Consider the following 20,791-nt stretch of genomic DNA (forward strand, 5'->3'; position numbering starts at 1 on the left):
GAGTCAAGTTTCAGGCTGCATGGGGAAGCTCTCTGCAGACTTCTGTTTTGTGCCTTGTGTTGTTTTCAAGAAATGTGTGGGACTGAAAGCTGCATCTGATCCTGCTGTTATGAAAATCCTTATTGTCAGAGCCTGAGAAAAATACTGTCTTTCAGTCTTCTAGACTGTGGAAATATGTTAATATATAGCTAACTGACTAGAATGCCTAAATACGTTTTTCCACAAAAGAACTCTTTTTCTAAAACAATGGAAGGAATAATATAATATTAAGTTTACTCAATACAGATTTGAGAGGAAACCTCCCACTAAAATGAAAACAGAGTAGCATGGAAAAATGGCTTAACATGAAATAACTAGTTAGAAGTAAAAGTTTTGTGGAAGAAATGTCAATATGACTAATGAAATAATAGAAGAGAAACAGAAGTTAAAGAAATGGAGATTAACAGATAAATCCTGACAAAATACATACACTTCGAAAACCAAATCTGTGCTGGAAGTAATAGGAAAAGAATTGGGTTTATTTTCAATTCTCAAAACAGGCTAGTTATCCAGGACCTTTTAGAATAATTATTCAAGTTTTTCGTGCAAAACTGTTTGCATGATCACATAATGTACATTTATTTAGCCAGCTAGGTACTTGGTGGTGCGACAAAGCCGGGAAGCCGCACGTTCTGATCAAATTCTGGCCGCGGCGGCGGGCTCCCCGGCGCTGCTGCCTCAAGCAGCACAGAGAGGTCACCTCCCGGTCCCCTCCCCACCTGTGAGATTGGACAACGGTGACTTTCGCATGTAAAACGCCTTGAGATCTATGGATGAGAAGTCGTGTCACGAGGAAATCAAGGAATGGATGGGGAAGTAACTTTTGCGTAGTCCATGATGCAGGCGGTGGGCTTAAAGGGTTAAATATTAGTCATTACAGATTTCGGTTGGCATTTTCTTCTCGGATGAACGGGCCCTGGAGGCCGGCAGCGGCCGCGGGCTACAGGGCGGCTTCCACACAGGGCTGAGGGACCGATCGGCCCGGCAGGCGCCGGACGGAAAGGCAAGGGGCCGGTGAATTCCCGGGAGGGGCAGCAAAAACAGAAAGCCAAACTTGGGGAAAGGGGAGAAGACACAGGCTCGCTTAAAGAGAAAAAAAAAAAGGAAAAATTTTAAATAAAAAGCCCCCCCGAACGCACGAAGGCGCAGCCCGTTCCCCCCCGCCCCTGCCCGCGCCGCCATCTCCTCACCGCCGCGCCTCGGCCCGCGCCTCGCGTCGCCCAGCGGCCGTGGCGGCGCGCGCCCTTCCCGCCGCCGCTGGCGCAGCCCGCCCGGCCGCCTGACGGCGCTGCCCTCGGCGCAGGCGCAGGCGCAGGCCGGGGCGCGGTGGGGGGGGCCGGCGCGGCACCGCGCCCTCGCTCCGCGTCCCGGGCGGTGTCTCAGTGCAGCCATGTCTGGCGGCGCGAGGCGGCGGGGCGGGCGCGGTCGGCGGCGCCCTCTGTGAGGCGGCGGACGAGCGGCGGCGGCGGGCATTCATGTCGGCGGCCAGGGATTAGCGCGGCGGACAGCGAGCCGAGCGGAGGGGGCGGCCGACCCGCCGCCTCCTTCCCGCGGGGTCTCCGGCGGGAGAGAGCCGTACCCGGCTGGCGGGGGCGGGGGGACATGGCTGACCGGAGCGCGCCGAGCTGCCACCTGCGGCTGGAGTGGGTCTACGGTTACCGGGGCCACCAGTGCCGCAACAACCTCTACTACACGGCGGCCAAGGAGATCGTCTACTTCGTGGCGGGGGTCGGCGTGGTCTACAGCCCCCGGGAGCACCGGCAGAAATTCTACCTGGGGCACCAGGACGACATCATCAGGTACCGCCGCGGGCCGCCTGGCCGCATCCCGCCGCGGGCCCCGGGCGCCCGGCTCGCCCCCCGCCCGGCTCGCCCCCCTCCCGCTCCTCCCGGCGTCCTGGCGCGGGGCGCGAGTACCCACCGGCCGCCCTGGGAGCCGTCCCGGTCTCTCCGGCGATCCCTCCCGCCTCCGGTCCGGCGCCCCGGGGCTCGGGGGAGCGGATCGAAATACGTGAAGGACAGTCAGCGCTTCCTCGCCCCCGCCGCCCTCCCCGTCCAGGCTTCGCCGTGGGTAGAAACAGCCTGGAAATAGCTGTTGGCCGTCGGGTATAGCGGGCCGTGGCTGTGCCGGTCCCCTCCGCCGGTCCCCCGTGCCGAAACTTGCCGGGGCGCCTGTGCGGCCGGCGCGGCAGCCCCAGGGTCGCCGCTCGGTCCCCGGCCGCCCCCGAACGTCAGCGGGCCGGCGGGAGGTGAGGGGGTAATCCCGTGTGTGCCCTGAAGTACTTGGGCTGCGGAGGAGGGTTAATCTGCGGCAGGTAGACCTTTGGCTCACATTTAAAAGGCAACGATTACGTGGGGAATTAGTGGTTTGCCTGTAAACTCATGGAACTTTTAGGGCAATCTTAAAAGATCAGCCTTTCTTGGAAAATTGTGGTATCCCCTGTAGCTCAGTAGTTCAGTTGGCAGTAAATGTTATCCGGTGCTGCAGTGCATTGAAAAAAAAATTACAAACTGATGTCGCAGAAGAAATGTGCTGGTGTTATTTCTTAAATGTATTGTCACTCAAAGGATGCTTTTATGAGCCTAGTGGTGCTGTGAGATCAATGAGAGAATTTGAGGAGAATGAAGGGCAGATGTGAGCCTGAGTCATCAATCCTTTCCCTTCCAGTAGGTGTCATTGCGGATGGATTTTTAAATTCTGATTTCCTTTCTCTTCCTGTTAGGGTAAGAGGTAGCAGTAGACAATTTTTTAGGTAATTTACAGCACGAAATTTGTTTTCTATGGTGCTTAGTGCTCCAAGGCATGTCTTTAGTGTGTGTTACTCATGTGAGTAACAGGTATTACCTGCAGAGAGCAGAATAGATGTTTTGTCTTTCATTTAAGCTTTTAGACACATGAGAAAACTTGGTCATAATGGCCACTTTTTTTTTCTCATTGTTTAAATCTTCTTGCAGAAATTTAAGTAGTTTTGAAGTATGACCGTGAATGTCCCGTAGAAAGGTGTCATGTCTATAGTGTATTTTTCCTTGGTGCTAAAAATGTGAAGAAAAAGTAGGCAATGTACCATTATAGACGTTGTACTAGGGGAGTTGAATCAGAAGTTTGAATCCCTGTTATTCGCATCATTTAATGCTTTAACATTCTCATTCTAATCCATGAAAAAGTGTTTCTTAAGAACTGCTAGCCCTCTCAGATGTCAGGTGTTGCGGGAAATCCAGATCCACAAGTTCACATTGCACGGAGGAAGCAGTGGCTCATTACTTGTTCTGATCTAAGGTCCAAGGTTGCTGTACTATAATAGTACACATTTAATACCATGTATTCATGCATGCTTCTGAATGACACTATTTCAGTAGGACTCCTTATAGTGTAGTAATTATGTGGTTTGAGCTACAACTGGGGAAGTTGTTTAGGTTTTCCTGTGGTAACAGTGTTTTGCTCACTCTCAGTTTTGCTACGGTGTGCAACATTTGGCCAAAATGGGACAGAACTCATTATTCAGAATGGCACTGAACCAAAACAATCTGTCTTAACAAACCGGAGAGATACTATCTAATTTTTGTGGGGATGTACTTTGATTTTTGTGGTACCATGACCCGGCATACTGGAGTTTCTCCTGCTTTGAATTGCACGGATGCTGTGAGGATATAATTATGTTAAAGCATTACAGTTTTATGTAGTTGAATTTTGCATGCTTCTTAAATACAAAAGCTATACAGAAATGTTAGTATGCCTAAAGAAGAATACTCGACTTAAAAGCAGCATGGCTATTTCTAATAGTAAGATGAGACTTGCAGTGATCAGTGTTTCACTTGCTGCTTTTTCTAAAAGCAACATGGTACCATTAAATGCCATCATCCTGTACTTTTCCTGGCTGAATTTGGGTACCTAGACATGTTAGTTCTCTGTATTTAAAGCAGTCATAGTACAAAGGTTGAATTTTAAAAAAATGGATTTTTAAAATACCAGAAATGAGGTGCAAAAATTGCATTATATAATACAGTAATTAGTGTTACTGAATTTTCTCTCAGAAAATAGCAAATTTAACAGTTGTATTGCAAAAAATTGTGTTTTAATAGGCTCAGCAAGTACCTTCCAAATGCTGAGGCGTTTGTGATGTGTTAGAGAAAGCAATGGGAGGATTGAGTGTCTCTACAAATATGGGACCTCATTTGTGAAAGCAAGCCTAGTGTCTGAAAATCTTAGGTATTTAAAGAACCAAACTTCCATGAGCACAGCTCCATAGCTACAAAGATTAAGCAGTATATATTGCATGCTACATGGTGATATTATTAGTACTCTTCATTTTGAGAATTTTTATATTATTTGCATGATTTGATGACATTCTAATTTTATGTATCAGTCAGAAAGAGAGGAATTGCAATTCTTAAGTCAGACACCAGTTCCTTAATAGTAGAAACAGTATTAGATTAACGGACAGCTAGAGGATATTTTCCTTTGGAAAATTTCTAGCACTAACAGTTTGTCTTCTGCTGTGAAGTTTTACCTCCTTTTATTAAACAGAAACCTATAAATCTGCTGTAAGATTGTTATGATTAGATGTTTTAATGTAATTTATTGCCAGTGTAAATGTCTAATCTCAATTTTAATCACAGTATCCACCCCTCCACCCCCCCTACCCCCTCCCCGGCTCAAGTTAATTGTGTATTGGAAATAGGAGAGCTCTCTTTCTGTATGTTGTCCCTCGGTTGTATCAAACAGTCTTTTGGAATAGAAGAGGGTAATTAGGATCACTTGTGGCCTCTTTTTATTAGTCTGGCTTTTTAATTGAACAATCACAGTCATCCAGCTCCATTCTGTCACTAAAAGGGCTTCTCTTGCTTTCTGGTGAGCTTTTGATTCTTATATTTTGGGGTTTATCTCTTATGAGAATTAATTTCCAGAAACCAACCCACTATTCTGGAAGATAGAAAGTATCAAGTTTTCAGTCTTATTTGCCTCACATTTCTTATGCATCTGCGCATTTTTATTGAGGTCCTGGGTGCTTGCAGACACCTGTGGAACACATCACTTAGATGCAGAAGTGCTTTGGAAATTGGCATCTTTTGGAAGTGCTGATGACTGAGGCTTTTTTCTTGCATTTTTAGGAGTAAATAAGGAGGAAAATCTTGTGCATGAAATCTCACGTGGCTTGCTTTAACGGTGCTGTCCATTGCCAGCAGCGTAACTTGGATGTACACTGTGTTTGCAGAAGATCCCCTGTCTGGCTTAGGCTGTGTATGTGTAGGAAATACTAATTTTGAATATACACATGAATTACTCCTTCAAAGTTACTGATTTAAACTGTGTGTTCTACAGGATTTTATAACCCACCAAACTAGCTTGTGCAGTGTAGATTGGTTTGCTTTATTATAGAGGAGGAAGCAGCAGTGTCTTGGTATGTTCAGGTTAGAGCTTTCCTTTGTTCTCTCTTCATAATTTTAGTGGTTTAGAGGAGCATGGCTTATTTAATGTAGGCTGTCCTTCCCTTGTCTGAGACCTTAGGGTGATTATATTTAATCTTGATCTCTATAAAGATTTCAGAAAATGCCCCTTCAGAGTATTAACTTGTCATACTGGAAACTGATGCTCGTGTTGAGGCCCCTTATCTGCCTGGGCTAGCTAAAGCATGTTCATGTACCTTAGTTTCTCTGATGGAAGGTGAGAAAATTGGAAACCCTGAACACATCCATCTTTTAAAATGAATGTCTCCTGGCAAAAGCCTTTGATGTTACCTGGACTATTCTCTATGCTGACATGCTCCAAGGAGACTTTTAGAATATTTTTTTTTCCTTTTGATGCATGTTTTCTCTTCCCCCCTACCCCCATACTAGGCCTGTGACCCATCCTTTTTTGTGAGCTTAAGAATATTGGAATTTTTCTGGGAATTAACTCTTCATGTGACATTGATGATGCTATTGAAAAGCAAAAGCAAAACCTAAGATCGAACCAGTGCATCATTTGAGATCTTTAGTAGACTTGGCAAAAATGATGTTTTGCTTTCCTTGAGATTTGTTCTTCAGTTCAAATGTTAGCACCCATTCGTAAGCCTGCCCTTGTGTACCATTATCTCTATGCTGGTGCAAAAAAACTGCACAGCCATGCAGGTCAAAGAAGAAGAGGAACTATGTTTTTCTGTCAAAGGGAGACAAATCAGGAAAGAGTTGTTACCCCATCCTACTTTTTAAATATCCATCATATGAGTTAGCGGCAAATAATAGCGCTGTTGTATGCTCATCCAAGAACTTTCTCACCAGTAAACTGTAACTACTTGATTAAGATATCTATGATACATTTAGGTTTTGTTCCTAAACATAGTAGCTGGCTCATCTTATGCTAGAAAAAAATGCTTGAATTTCTGCTGATAATACAATCTCTAGCTCTGCTGTAGAGCAACCATAGGCTGTGTTTAATAAGTTAATTTCCCTACTTGTCTAGAAATCTGTGTATTTTTCCTTGTCTTAGATTAAGTCGGGGGGAAGGAATCATGCATTGTCTACCGTGGGACTCGCAGAGTTCTGTTTTTAGGGCAGATAAAACTTCAAGTCATGCAGAAAATATTAAAACTTTACTGTTAGGAGTTCTAGCACCAGAAACTAACAGATCCCTTGCCACAGAGACAGAGGACAAAGAAATTGGTACTATCTTCAGTTTGGTTAAAAAATCTGGTTCTTTCCCCCTTTGTGCCCCTCTGTGTCCAGGACTGTAGAGGGGTAAATTGCATGCGTATAGAAGGCAGAGATATATGCAAGATAGACAGCAAGAATTTCTCTGTATTCTGGCAGAAATAGGGTTTGTTTGTTTCCAGCAAAATAGTTCACTTGTCTTAACAAAAGCTCTGATTTAGACACTTTTTCTTATTTATTGATGTGAACTCTCTAGGCATCATCTTGGACTTTGTTTCCCAAGGAACAAAACGAAGCAACCAAAACTCTGGCCACTTTGAACTGCAGTCTTTATTTAAAACTGTCATCTTTCACATTTCAGAATTTGGCTCAATCTACAAGAGGTAGTCCTGCTGGAGATTCTGTGATATTGCTCCTGTATTTAAAGACAAAACAAGCCATTTCTTTCTAGTGCCAACAATTCTGAGGTTCTAGTGAAAATCAAAATCTTTAAAACCATGTCTGTTCCCTGGGGGTAGTGCTGTCCACCAGCTTGGTTTGAAGGAGATTTTTCTGCCTGTTGCTGCACCCTCAACATTAGTCTTAACCATCAGCATCCAAGAAATTGTTGGACTTTGTCAGCTGGTAAGACTGCTACTAGGTACTGCTCTCAGGAGGCAGGTCCAGGCATTCTTATGTGTGGCTGTCAACTGTGGTTTGCCATCAGAAATTCTAGCAGTGCAGTGATTAATCACATCCTAGTTTGGGATGATGATTCTGGTCTTTTCCTCATCCTCTCTTCTTGTTAAATATGCGTTGTTACGACTTTTAGTTGTTGGATGACTTCTGTAAAGATGCTGTGTATTTCTACCACCTCCTTGTATCACTGCCTCTTTGTTCCCTTTTCATTGTTAGATCCATGTCATGAGAAAACCTTAGGAAAGAAGATAGTATCTTTTATCAGAAAAAGAGCCAAACAGAAGGTTTCACAGGAATGTGGAAGGAGGGATATAGTTTTGTTTCCATCTTTTCTGCTTCTCTAGTAGACTGACACCCCAAGATCCATGCTAGTTGTCAAAACCCTCAACAGATAATTGAAGTAATTTAAATTTAGGGTACCTGCTGTCAGATTTATTGTCTTGTTCTTGTCTGGAATAAATGGTGTATGTCTCTGACCTAACTCCAGTTGACAGTTGAGCACGAATGTTAAGCAGTAGATACTATGTACAGCTACAAAAGTCTCTCAGATGGAATTCTATCAATTGGTTTGGCAGCAGATCCGTGAGTTTTCACCAGGAATTTCATGTTTAGTTGTGTATTTTGGATTCCAGGGAATGTAACTGAATGAATACCACAGTTGCCACATGTAGAGATATCTCTTAGTTATCCATTACATGTGCAACCTCTTCTGTCTTTTTGTGTAACTAATGTGATAGAGGGAAAACAAGCTTGTTCTGGTGAGGAATTCATTGCATGCCCTTGAATTCTATGCAGTCCCAATCTTTTTTTCTAGAAGAGAACTCTGTTGTTTATTTGTGTGTGGAAATGTAATCTCCCAAATTATTTCAAGACTCACAGCTTTTGAAGGCGGCCAGTCATCCCCCTTTGGATCTTCTAATACTTTACCGGAGGAAAACAGGAGTAAAATCCATCTTACGGTTTCACCTCAAATGAGAAATGGGTCATGCATAGAAACACCTCAAAATGTTGCTTGTGTTGTACTTATGAAATTTACAAGGTGCATACGTTCTGGATTATTAGGGATGGTCCTGGGAAACCAGTCTTTGTCCTTAAGTCCCAAAGAAAGTCTTTGGTAGGAATCCTTTCCCTCTACTCAGCACTGGTGAAGCCATGCCTGGAGTACCGTATCTGAGGTCCCTCGTCCAAGAGAGATACGGTGCTACTAGAGAGAATCCAGTGAAGGGCTGTGAAGTTGACCAAGGAACTGGACCATCTCTCTTGAGGAAAGGCTGGCAGAGTGGGGACCATTTAGCCTAGAGAAGAGAAGGCTCAGAGAAGGTCTAATCAATGTATATAAATACCTGAAGAGCAAGTGTAAAGAAGATGGAGCCAGGCTCGTTTCAGTGGTGCCCGGTGACAGGTCAAGTGACTTTACAACCAAAAATCAAAACTGGAGCCCCAAGCTCAACAGTAGGGGCTTCCAGAATTAGAGGTTCAATTCCAAAACTTCAGGATTTTGGCTACAAACATCAATTTATGATCTTTTTCCTATGTGCAAATTCAAATAAAAATAATTTCACGTAACTATCTAGTTAAGGAATTTTATATTATTTTTTCTTGAAGAAAATTAGACTTTGAGAATAGATTTTGTGTTTTTTTAGTATGTAATGGAATGTTTGCTGTGAAACCTAATAGCTTTAATAGTTTGTTTTCTTCAAAGAACAGCAGGCTTTGGAGTACATGCTGGAGCATGACAACTGAGGTTCATTCTCCATTCACACTTGATGAGGCAACAGTGTTCTTGCTTTAAAGATTGAAAGCAATGTAACACTGAAATGATATAATGTATACTGTTCAGATAAATTATTACAGCAACCCAAATCTCTTGAATAGATTAACTCACCAAGCTAATGTACTTTCTGAATAAGGCATTCTCCTTTTCTGAATACAGTATGTTGAAGGACTGATTGGGTTTTTTTCCAAAACTTTGGATTTTAACTTCAAAATCAAGTTGTCTTCTTAGCTTATTCTTAGACTTACATGGTGCCATGTTTGTTTTGTTTATACTAAAGATAAATCCATCTACTCTTTGTAATCTCCAGATGATCTTTAAGGGCATAATCAGTTTATTTCCCTCCATTAAAGAGCTTGTGACTTAATAGGACCTAAATTATGTCATAATTAAACTAATCAGTACTCCTATGAACCTCTAGCTCAAGTAGCTTTTGACTGTCTATCAGTCAAAATGGCATTTCTTACAGCAGAAGTAATTGCTAGGACAAGGAGTGAGGTAATTACTCCATTGACCATTTCATTTTATGCCATGGTTCACAAGGAGAAAGTCCCAGTTAAGCTCTGTCCAGCTTTTCATGTTAAGTGAACTCTAATTGTCAAATGTGTAAAAGTCTGGAGGGAAGATTCGTGTTCAAATCTTAAACAGATCAGCGGGAGAGAGGAGAGAGAATGATCTGATTTTTCCTTGAGGAAAACTGTTTTCTGGGTAGTTCTAGAGCTGTTCTGAAACATGTGTTATACCAGGCTGGAAGATCTTTGAGGGATTTATTGTCAGATCTTCATTTCAAGTTCTTCTTTACTGAGAGCTTTGTGTGTCATCTTTTTAAAAAATATCTTTTGCTTGGATTTGGTTTGATAAAATTAAAATATTTTAGGAATATAGAATAAAATATTACCTGGATTCAGTTTTGAAATGGGACTAGAGTGTGCCTATCGGTTAATATGCCTGCATACCATTGAAAACTTTATTTTTTCCAATTAAAACTACATTAATAGAAATACCAAAAATATCCAATCAGAATTGAATATCTGAAACAGACTAGAAGTTGATTAAAGTAGATCAACGCAGCAAGGAGCTACAGGCTTATGAGCGTGCCTTCATGCATCGTGCTTTTCATAGCCAGCAGTCACATCACCTTCTGATCTGATTCTGTCAGCACTCACAGGCAGGGTCAGCTCAGGTCAATACTTAAATGAGGAAACATCTTGGTGCTGTAGAAAATGCTTTTCCTGATTTGGTAGTTGGCTCTTCTTCTCAGAACTGATACAACAGCATGAAGGTCTAGGACAACATCAGAGAACAGGAAGTATAACCAAAGGCTTAATAATGTTTGATCTTTAAAAAAATTAAGGGATTTTTCTGTAGAAATTGTGAGGTCTGCCCTAATATTTTAACTTTTCCAAATTGCAGTCAGAGCAATTAAGATTCTGCTTACCTATGTTTTCAGTGTTTTATTTTGTTAGTCCTCCTTTTCATATAGGTAGGAAAGTAGATTGTATTGCTGGCTGCTTTTTAACAGCATGATGAAATTCACTTACTATTGTGTTTACAAAGTTATGATAGTGATAGACCATAGCTTAGCATGTTTCAACAGAAGAATTCTTTTGAAGTGTTTGTCTGAAGTGAAATGTTTGGGTTTTTTTAATGCAAAATCTAAAGTTTTGGATAAGACATAAAATAAATTTCATTTTTAAATGTTAACTACTTAAGAGTTGATTTTTTTTTCCCCCTTTCTAAGTGTTTTAGATTGAAAAACATAGTATACTAATTCTGTCTGACATATCAAAAATTAGTTTAGATTTTACCGTGATTATTAACAGAAGCACTGTAAGCTTTTTTAAAAAAAATACATCAGTTGAAACAAAACCTGAAATAATTATAAAACCTTCCAAAACAACAACAATCATAAAAAGTTATTTCTAGTTTTATGTCGTATACAGCTTTTGTTTTTTTAAAGTTTAAGCTGACATTGGCATAAAACTGAAAAAGCCAGGAGAATTTAGTTTTACACTTCGTAATATCTCAAGGGGTTGTTTTACTTCAAAATGTAGTTTACCCAGTTTTTCAAAATATTATATCACTTGTAGAGTTAATATTTGTGATTTAGGACAGCACTTTTGTCTAGCATCAAGGACTTGAAAAGAAAAATAATTTGTTACTCATGAAAGTGGCAAAGCTGTCTAATCTGTATTGATAAGGATCAGTCAGATGCTCAATTTAAAATTTAGATTTCTTAAGTTACATTTAGAATTATGCTGTTATAGTATTGGCAAGGAAATTGCTTTATGCACAATATATTTATTTGAGTTTGAATAATTGTTACTTTTGGTACTTCCACATGGTAGACCAAGTTACTGAGCACTTAAAATAACCTGAAAAGAAAAATTAAGTATCATTTCCTTTGAACTTATGTGGCAGAAAGTGAAAGTTCCCCGGCTACCTTAATAATTCAGTTGAATGTTTAACGTAGATGCTATTGAATGTTCTTTTCAAAATACATAGTCAAGATTTTCTGCACAGTGAGGTTCTGATGTGAGTGCCATCTGGTGTAGTATGAATTTCCCCAGGCGCATCAGTGAAGCACCTTAGAGGATGTTACAGATACATATAAATTACTTGCATTGGGACACATTGCTCTGGTTACACCAGTGGCTAAAGGAGACTTTCATTTCTACAAGAAATAACCAATGTCCTTATTTGCATTGCTGTTGTAGTTATTAAGATAATAATAGACTTTGAAAATGCAGTGCTTGATTTGCACAAAAAAAAGTCATAATCAGCCAAGACTGCCTTAACTCTTGGTGGTAAAAGGTACAATTTGAATTTTTAATCTGGGCTTATAACGAAACATAAATATTAGTTCTATATTGCAAAAGATACAAACCACAAAGAATTGCAGCGTGTGCACCATCTGATATCGCATCCTTGGAATATTTTTGGTGTTGACCACCTTTACTTCCATTTCAAGTTCTTGTCTTTCTGCTTAAATTTTGGTCATGAAAATGGCAAAAATGATATCGGCATTACTAAGAGAGAGGACAAACTGATACTTGTTAGTAGCTGGTGTCAGTTGACCGAAATCACTTTTGGAGGTGTCTCCATCAGCCTGTGATCATGAGGAAAATCTGTCCTTTGAAGGCGCCGTCCTGACATACCTATTATTTTGGCGATGGGTAAGATATTCCCCTTCCTTTATGCTGCATTTAAAGCAAGTTGTCTTTGCCTGACAATTTTTCTTAGAAAAGCAGTTTTTATTCTTTTGCCTAGCTGCTAGAGGATACCTGTATTATTAAATCTCTAGAGAAGTATTCTTCTTCTTCAGAATAACTTTCCTTGGCCTAGTTGAAAAAGACTTTCCTTTAACTGGAAATCCTCAGTACTGTTGAGAGGCTTCCTGGATCTGTAAGATGGTGCATGATGCTTATCCTGCTATGAAAGCCCTGGGTATTCAGATGTTATTTCAAAAGATAGAGTGGACAACCCTTCCACCTGTTTTTTCACAGTTTTCTAATTTCATGGCACTGCTTGATCTTCCAAGCATTTTCAGGAGTTTTCTTTATACTCTCTATTGCTTAAGCCTGCAGACATGATGGATCAAGACCCCTATCTGTATGCCCAGATCAGTCTGATTCTTTTGCTTTAGAAACATGTGTTACTTCCAGTCATTTTAGTCAAAACAAAAGTACTTCCATCCTAACAGCCATGTCCAGCTCCTTATTGCTTAAATATTCGTGCTTATTGCTTAAAAACACTTTGAGAAGTGTATTTGAGGACTCACTTTTTTGGAGGTATCTTGGTGTCATTTTTCTGTGGGTTAGCGTTGTTTTGCATAAGAATGATGTTCCTATGCTGAAAAGCAGTGGATTCATACAATGAAAGTAGTAACTCCTCTTGAGCTGTGAATTGAAATGCCTCTTTTTCTGAGCTGAGGTAAGCCAGTTTGTTCACAGGATTTTTTTTTTACTTTAGACCATCTAAATATAAACAGAATGATTAGGTTTTGAGATAGTAAGTGGAAATAAAAGAATCTTACATGTACGCTTTCAATTAGTTCCAAGAGATTTCTCTGCATTTGATTCAGCTAACAAACTGCTGGGATGAATATCCAGTCTTTAGAACCAGGACCTTCAGAAAATCGTCACCTATGCATCCTTCTAGAACAACCTGTGTCTAATCAGTGGATGGTGGGTAGGATTTTTGGCTGGCACTGGACACCTGAGCAGACCCCGGCATTCTGTTCAGATTTGAACTTTCTTCTGCACAAGGATTGCTGTGACTTTAGTGGATGTTCCTTGGAGCACTGAATTGAAGAGTCAAGAGAAATGGGTCCAAAGAGTTAGTGATGTAACTTTGGAGGAAATAATGTCATTTTGAGCAGTGTTTGGCTTTATAGGTACCACAAGTGGTACTTCCACTGATGGTTTAGCCAGATCTGTGACAGACAACTTGCAGGGAAATTTTTCATTTGCCTTTTACATTGTGTTGACTATAGGATGTACTGTAATTCAAGCTTCCCTTGCCTTCATACAAGCTATATTGATTAAATATTTAACATAAAATTATCTGTAAAAAAAAGTGCTTGATTCAGGTGAAAAATTCAGCTGAGCAGAACAGAAACAAAACTGAGGCAAAGAACCAGACCTAAAAATAAAGCAAAAGTGTCCAAGCTGAAAATCATGTTTATAAAGTGCTCATGATTATAGTAAAATCACTCTGTTCTTACCTCTAGCTCACACTTTTCACTTCTGATTATATATTTTATTTTTTTCTACCAGAATTGCAGAATGAAATTTGTAGATATGGCATAGTTTTATAACAATATTCTAGAAGAGTAGGTGTAAAAGAATTGTTTTACTGCTTTACTTCTTTCTGCTTACGTGGTCCATTTCTTGTGACTAAATCTAGTTGGATATAATGTTAAAAATAACAGTAACCCTTCAATTTGCTGAGTTACAGGTGCCTGAAAACATTACACATACATACAATCGGGAAAAAAACCCAAAACCTACTTAACAGTAGAAGTCACTTAAAAATACTTACATGTTTTAGATATTTAAGGTGAGTGGTGGTGAAGTGCCTTCATTATATCGAGATAGTATGCACACAGAATGAGTGGATTAATTTTATGTTTTGGTTAGCTGACAACTGTATAAACCTTCTCCTGACTTTTAGAACTGCGTTAATCCTCATTCCCTGTTTATAATCCCTCTACAAGAGCAAGCAAGGTGATTGATGCTTTATCTTAGATCAAGACAAGGCATCTGACAGCATTTGGAAATTGCCTCAAGATTTATAGCGGTGAGTGTGACATTTAGCTAAGCAGTCATCCAGAGTACTCAGGGAAATAACAGGAAAATTTGAAGAACTGGTAAATGTTTGGTTTGGTGGTTTTTTAGATCGATGTTGCACTTCAGATGATATTTGCATTTTTAGTTACCAGTTCGTCTTTCACTTACTGCTTTATGAATTGCTGCTGCTTCTACCACAAAAATTAATGCCATAAAAATGAATAGTCTTTGGAATATTTTTCAGTAATAAATGAATTTTAAAATAATTGTGAATTTATATTTTGCTAGTTACAGCATATGCTTATGATAATGAATATACATTACATGACTGTTCCCAATGAGGTAAACTGGATCAGTATTCTTGAGATAAACACAATTTTAGAGCAGAAGAGTTGTATTTTCTTGAAAGTGCTGCTCATGAATATTCTTTATCCATCATCTTCTTTTTAGTGGCTTTTAGTAACTAACTTCATGAGCCCACGTGTGCAACAGTTTTCATTGCCTACCAAATACACATTGACCTTGGAGTCCTTGTAGTATTCTTACATTTTCCCATGCTGCTTTTCTGTTATGTTTATGGTTCTGGTATGTGTGGGGAGCTGTTTATTTTAGCAGACAGTATTTCATGTAAATACCTCCGTGGCCTCCATCAAATTTTTTTATAGTTTTTCTAAACAATGGTTCAGATGTTGTTCCAACTTGTAAGTGGTGCCTTGGCTCATTTCACCATTCTGGGCATGAAGTTAGATGCTGGGATGGTAAATTTGAGACAAGTGTTACAGATGTCCTTAGCTTTGCTTTTCTGTAGGAGAACACCTCTGAGTTGGCAAGATAAAGATTGACTTAGTGTTCTGTTCTGCTCTAAACCTTCTTTGGTTGGTAATGAAGTACAGTCCATTGAAGCACAGAGCATTGTGCTTATCTCAGCCTATTTCACTAACAGCTCTGCCACTGCTTTCTTCCCACTATTCCTTATTTTAAGCCAACTGCTAATTTTATCAGGGTGACCTTTCTGTATAAAATAAGAACCTTTCAAAAGTTGTCACTAATTATTCTGTGACTCCACTCCTGAATATTCAGATGTTAAGTTCTCACATAGTCAGTTAGGTTTTTCATAATATATCCCATAGGAGAGAAGACTGAATTGATGTTTAATATACTTGTTCAGAAATATGAAAGAAAATTGTACAATCTGTGATTTTTTTTCCTAATGTAATATTAGAAGATATAGTGTAAATTTCTACAATAATAGAAGATTAATCTTGTTAAAAACTGTGTATCTCTTGTGGAGAAGCATCAAACAGTAATGACTGGATAAAGGGTTGTTTGAAGGTTTTTATCATGATAGTGAAAGATTGTACCTCAAGCAAGTTTTTTTTTTGTTAACTTGAGGTCAGAAGCATCCAAAATAACCTTTTTCTGGAAAGAAATTTTTGAAATTTTCCTGTCTAAAAGATTTGAAGTAAATGATTCTTTGACCTTTAAATTATTTGTCCTGTGTATTTCTAATTTGGCAAACAGTGCAATGAGCATGCATAAAAAATGAGCGATTGTAACTGTGATAGGGATTTTTGTCATTCACTTTCCCTTTTTAGCCTGTATTTCATTGCAAACTTTATTCTAAAGTAAATGTTCTGATTTTACAACCATGCTTGTCTCAGTGTTCACATAATTAAGTGGCTACAGCATGATAATCTTTACTTCTGCTAATTAAGTTAGCTTGTAAAATGGTTAGAATGGGAAATCGGTATTTTCACTTTAATTTTAGGCCACCTCAGTTTTTTGATCTATGATAATTTTTTAGGTTTGCATACTTTTCACCAGTTGTATTCAGGAGTGAAGAAGTGGTTTCTAACTTTGTGACTGACAGATACTAACCATATTATTTAAGAGTGCTTCCTGATTTGTTAAGGGATCCCTTTTGGGTCATCAAATGTAGTTGCCAAGAGGAGGTGAATAGCTGGGCTGCCTCCTCCTTATGTTAGGGGCAGCTATTGAAGTACCTCTTCTCTCCATAGGTCTTGCTCTTCTATATTTTTTTCCTCTTCCCCCCTCCTTCTGCTTTTTTGTTGCTGGTACTAGGGAGGTTATGTTTGACACTTTGTATCTAATAATGGTTTAAAGAATGATTCTAAAGTCCTTGCATTGTCTAATGAGGAAAGAAGGAAGTTGGATATTTTTTTAGGTGGGATTCCATTCCTTTATTATCTCCAGGCTTTAGTACGTCACGTTATTGTACGACCAGTTGTTATAATCAGAATTGCTTCTTTTATATTAATAGCTAGTAAAAGATAATAGGACTTTGTCTTAGCAAATTTATCTCCAAGTCATTTTGGAGTATATGTTATTTCTGACTTTTCTGTGAGAAGAGTTTTGCTAGGCAAATGCAAGTAATTTTGCTGCCTTCTCGTTCAAGGGTCATGTTAGAAAAGAAACTTTCCTCAGAGTGAAAACCTGGTGATGAAAGTGTTAAGATCACATAGAATTTGGAAAAAAACCTAGCACCCCTCTCAGTCAAAACATGAGGTCTCCTATTGGGACTTGCAAAATCATTCATATTTGAAAAGAAGGGAAATATCTTTCGTTCTAATTTCTTTGCTAGAGATGGTAACTCTTTCACTGGAAAGCTTAAGTCAGTCCCTTCCTTGGCAGTGGAGGAAATGACTATGCAATACAAAAATGGGCATCTGCATAAAGTGGTATACAGTTTGCAGAATCTTTTTCCTCAGTTTTGTTTGATGAGCTGGGAACTTTGCACCAGCATTAACTGTGCTCACTCTTTTTCCTTTTCTTTGAAGTTCATCTGCTCTTCCCCCTGCCTTCTGCTGAGTTTCAGAACAGATAGGAGCCCAAAGTGATTTTTAAGGTCCTCTAGATTGCTTAAAAATGTTGCTTGTTAATATAAAACCATTCAGATTTGGGGTGGGTGGGGGGGGTGGGGTGGGGATATGGAACAGTAATGACGTAAGCTGTAGCTGGGAGTAATTAATGTACAGTTTTAGTCCACCTTCCCTGTCTCCAGTTCAGACTCTTACTTTAAAGTTGGATGTTTATATAATTTAAGGAAATATGGAAAGCTATATATATAAGGAATATAGAAAGCTGTATTTGACACTATTGATGCTATGACAGTAACTGTATGGAAGACCCAGTAGTGATGCTCCATCATGAGTACTGCTTTGTTTTGTCTACGGGAAGTAAGTGTGCTCTGACTTGATCTGTTTAAACTTTGATGAGAGATATTTGCTGATTAGAGCTCTTTCTGCTTTAACAACTTCAATAGTGTGACAGAAATGGTTCACAGTTTTTCCTGTCATACTTTCTGGGGAAATATGGATAAATGAAAGGAAATAAGAAAATATCCACAACTGTATGTAAAAAATATCTGTAAACATACAATGAAAATATTTTTTTTTTGTCTCTTTACTCATGGAAACAATCACACACTTGAAATTAACTCTTAATAGGTATCTGAGATGCTGTTATTTCACTGCGGTACTCTTTTGTGCATTTTTACTGGTGCCCTAGTTTTATGAAGATCAGGAGTAGTCACATGAATATATTCTTGGATATTCATTGTTGCTAAGGAAACATCATCTTTAATACTGTATCCTTGTCTGCAGCTTGTCTGTATTAATCAATGCCTGTTAATGGCTCAGCACAAACCCAAGTAAAGATGGAAAAAAATCTTCATTTTTTTAAATTAAAAAGTAGTTTATTATAGACTACTCTCCTTCAGGATCCCCTGCCACTACAGACCTCACACAAATCGGATGGTCATGTCCATGTCTCTGGTTTCATCCCAAGCAGACACAGTATGGACAGTTTTTATACTTTTTTTCATAGGCTGCCATTACTATATAATATCAGTAGTCTAACATAGGTATTGTACAGTGCATGGATCTGGTCAAAATGGTGGGAATGCTTATGTGCTGCCATAGAAGAGAGAAAGAACCTTTTCTGTACAAAGTATAAAAGAGGAGCTTGAATGCACTAAATTGAGAAACATACCCCTTTTAAGTATGCTGTTAAAATTGTACTACGCTATTTCAGCCTGATTTGACTATGTCTAGGAAAAGACCTGTCAGTCAGAGATATCAGTAGAAATCTGTTTTCTGCAGGTCTATTTGGTTTTGTTGCAATAGCGACAGGCAGATTTTTTAAATTTTCTACTTCTGAACTCTTCTGAGAAGTAACAGATTTTATATCCAATTTCAAAATTAACTTGACTTAGCAGTTTGTTAGCCTAGTTCCTGCTTTGTTTCAAGGTCACATTTGCCTTTTGGACATTTTCCTTCATATCTGCCTCTTCAGAGACACTACGTTATATCTAACATCTGCTCTTAAAGCCCAGGTCAGAAAGGCCAGAGGCAAGCAAGGAAGCCTGAAGAACTTGCCTCATTAGGAATGTTTGTTTCCTTTTTTGGACAAGCAGCAATATCTCGTTCATCAGCTTAGTCATCCTCAAGGAAGAGAAAAGATACCAGGCAGAAGTTTACAGTCTAGCTGTGTGGGCTAGATGCAAGCAGAGCGTCAGCAGCCTAACCTGGATAGGTCATCCCAGCTTTTATTACTGGGGCAGTAAAAGGAACCTGAGTTCTGTCCTGAGTGCAGAGCTTCTCCTTCCACTAAGCAATATCCTCCTTCTCTGTAGGAGAAAAAATGCAAGGAAACCAATGTGAGGTGGACAGTGTACTTAAGTCTACAGAGCCCACACCAACAGATTTGGAAGCTGTCTTAAGAGCTAAGCTGCACTCGTGCTTTTCTGCCTGTCCTTGGGGACTGAGTGGGTGGTTAGTAGGCAACTACTTCAACTACCATCTCGGTAGTTGTACACTGTTAACACCTCGGTAGAGGTGTCTTGGAGATCTTACTAGGGATATCCAGACAACTCTGCTCTCATTGCTTGATCCTGTTGCCCATGAGCCAACACGGTCTCTGTATGGCAAATGTTTATGGTTATCCATATCCAGGCACCCATTCTAGTTATATTTTTTCTTTCTGCCCTAAGAAGCTGTTTACAATGCATTGCTTGGGACTATTTTAATAATGGAAGTTCCTGAATGTGAGTTGTATCAATACTTTTACTTTAGAGGTTAGACCAAGATACTGTATTTTTGTATTAATTTCCATGCCTGTAATAGTTACTTAATCACTCGTAGTCCAATCAAAGAATTAAAAAAGTCCTTCATATTGCTTAAAACTGGAGTCTAATCCTTGAATTTTGATCAGGACTCAAAATTTCAGACCTGGAATTCTGCATGGTGCCCTGTGGGTGTAATCGTAGCAAAGGCTTGCATATTAAGGAAGAAGCATCTTCTTATCGGTCACAGTTCAGATAAAAATAATGTAAATAAGAGTGTCAGTTCCTTTTCTTAGTGTTGATAATAGAAATTGCAGTCCCTTGACTCTTTCCATGCTTCCCTTTTCCATTTGTCCTGATAGCCAGTGAGATAAAATACATTAACCGATCCTTCGCAACTTGGTCTGGAAGAAATGATGAGGGAAGGTGTTTTCAGGTAAGGATTTCCTCAGCCACTGTGAATACCTCTGCTCTTCAGTTTCCCTGAAATCCCTCCATATTGGCGTTTTTGAAAAAGAAAAAAAAAAAAAAAGCTTGCATTTTCTTCTACTTCCAGTGACTGTCTAGAGTAGCAATTTACAGTAGAGACTGAAATGATAGGGGAATGGCGTTAGTAATTCTACAGCATTATCTGTTGTGACTAAAATACAGGCTTTGGATCTTAATATGTGCTGCATTATCCAATATCAAGGCAGAATTTGACCTTGGTTGTTTAAGTCAGTATTTTATATCATGATATAGAAAGAACTAATACTATGATATTACTATGGTTAGTAGTTGACATTTATTAATTAGAAAGAGAGGAAACGTTCTCTATATTCACCTAATATGCTTCAAGTGGGTTTAATTGGCACGCCTGGGCTAGGACAGTGTTTTCCTGGCCCTTGGTAGTGCATTTACCATTGTCCTTTCCATCTCTGATGCATTGCATTTGTCACTTTTGGTCTTTAAAACCATGCTAAGCTAATTTTTGGTTGCTGGCGTGTTTTGTAAAGTGTGGCATAGGGTTGCTTTTGCATGTGTGTGCATCCAGGCTGGGTGGTGCCTGAGCATTTTTCAAAGTCACAGTTGTGGGGTGATTTTCACCTTCTGAACCTGCACAATGCACCAATAGCAGAATTAAGTACAGGATTGAAGAGTCATGAATCAGTCATAAGACTGCTGTGTTTTTACTTTTTCTCTGAGTTTCAGTCTCTGTCTTCCCTGCTCCCCCCACTGCTTATTCTTTTCACTTACTTTCTTTTCTTCAATTTTATTGTCCACGTGGTCTTATCTCTCCCCCTCTGTGGTGGCATTGTAA

General features: G+C 39.5%; 1 protein-coding gene across 6 annotated transcripts in view; it reads left to right on the plus strand.

Annotated features, from left to right (window-relative positions):
- The first annotated feature begins 1,251 nt into the window (after nt 1-1,251).
- EML5 (EMAP like 5) overlaps nt 1,252-20,791 on the plus strand; it is a 116,115-nt gene continuing 96,575 nt past the window's right edge. For 2 of the 6 annotated variants that reach the window (XR_005105216.1, XM_037393769.1), the window contains exon 1: nt 1,252-1,838. Coding sequence is in view for 4 of the 6 variants with exons in the window: in XM_037393769.1 (XP_037249666.1) it covers nt 1,642-1,838 (197 nt within the window). In the remaining 2 variants the exon portion in view is untranslated. The remainder of the gene's footprint in view (nt 1,839-20,791) is intronic. The other 4 variants (XR_005105215.1, XM_037393766.1, XM_037393767.1 and 1 more) reach the window with 3 other exon arrangements.

Source organism: Falco rusticolus, chromosome 7, assembly GCF_015220075.1.
Source record: "Falco rusticolus isolate bFalRus1 chromosome 7, bFalRus1.pri, whole genome shotgun sequence".
In the NCBI taxonomy this organism is placed as follows: Eukaryota; Metazoa; Chordata; class Aves; order Falconiformes; family Falconidae; genus Falco; species Falco rusticolus.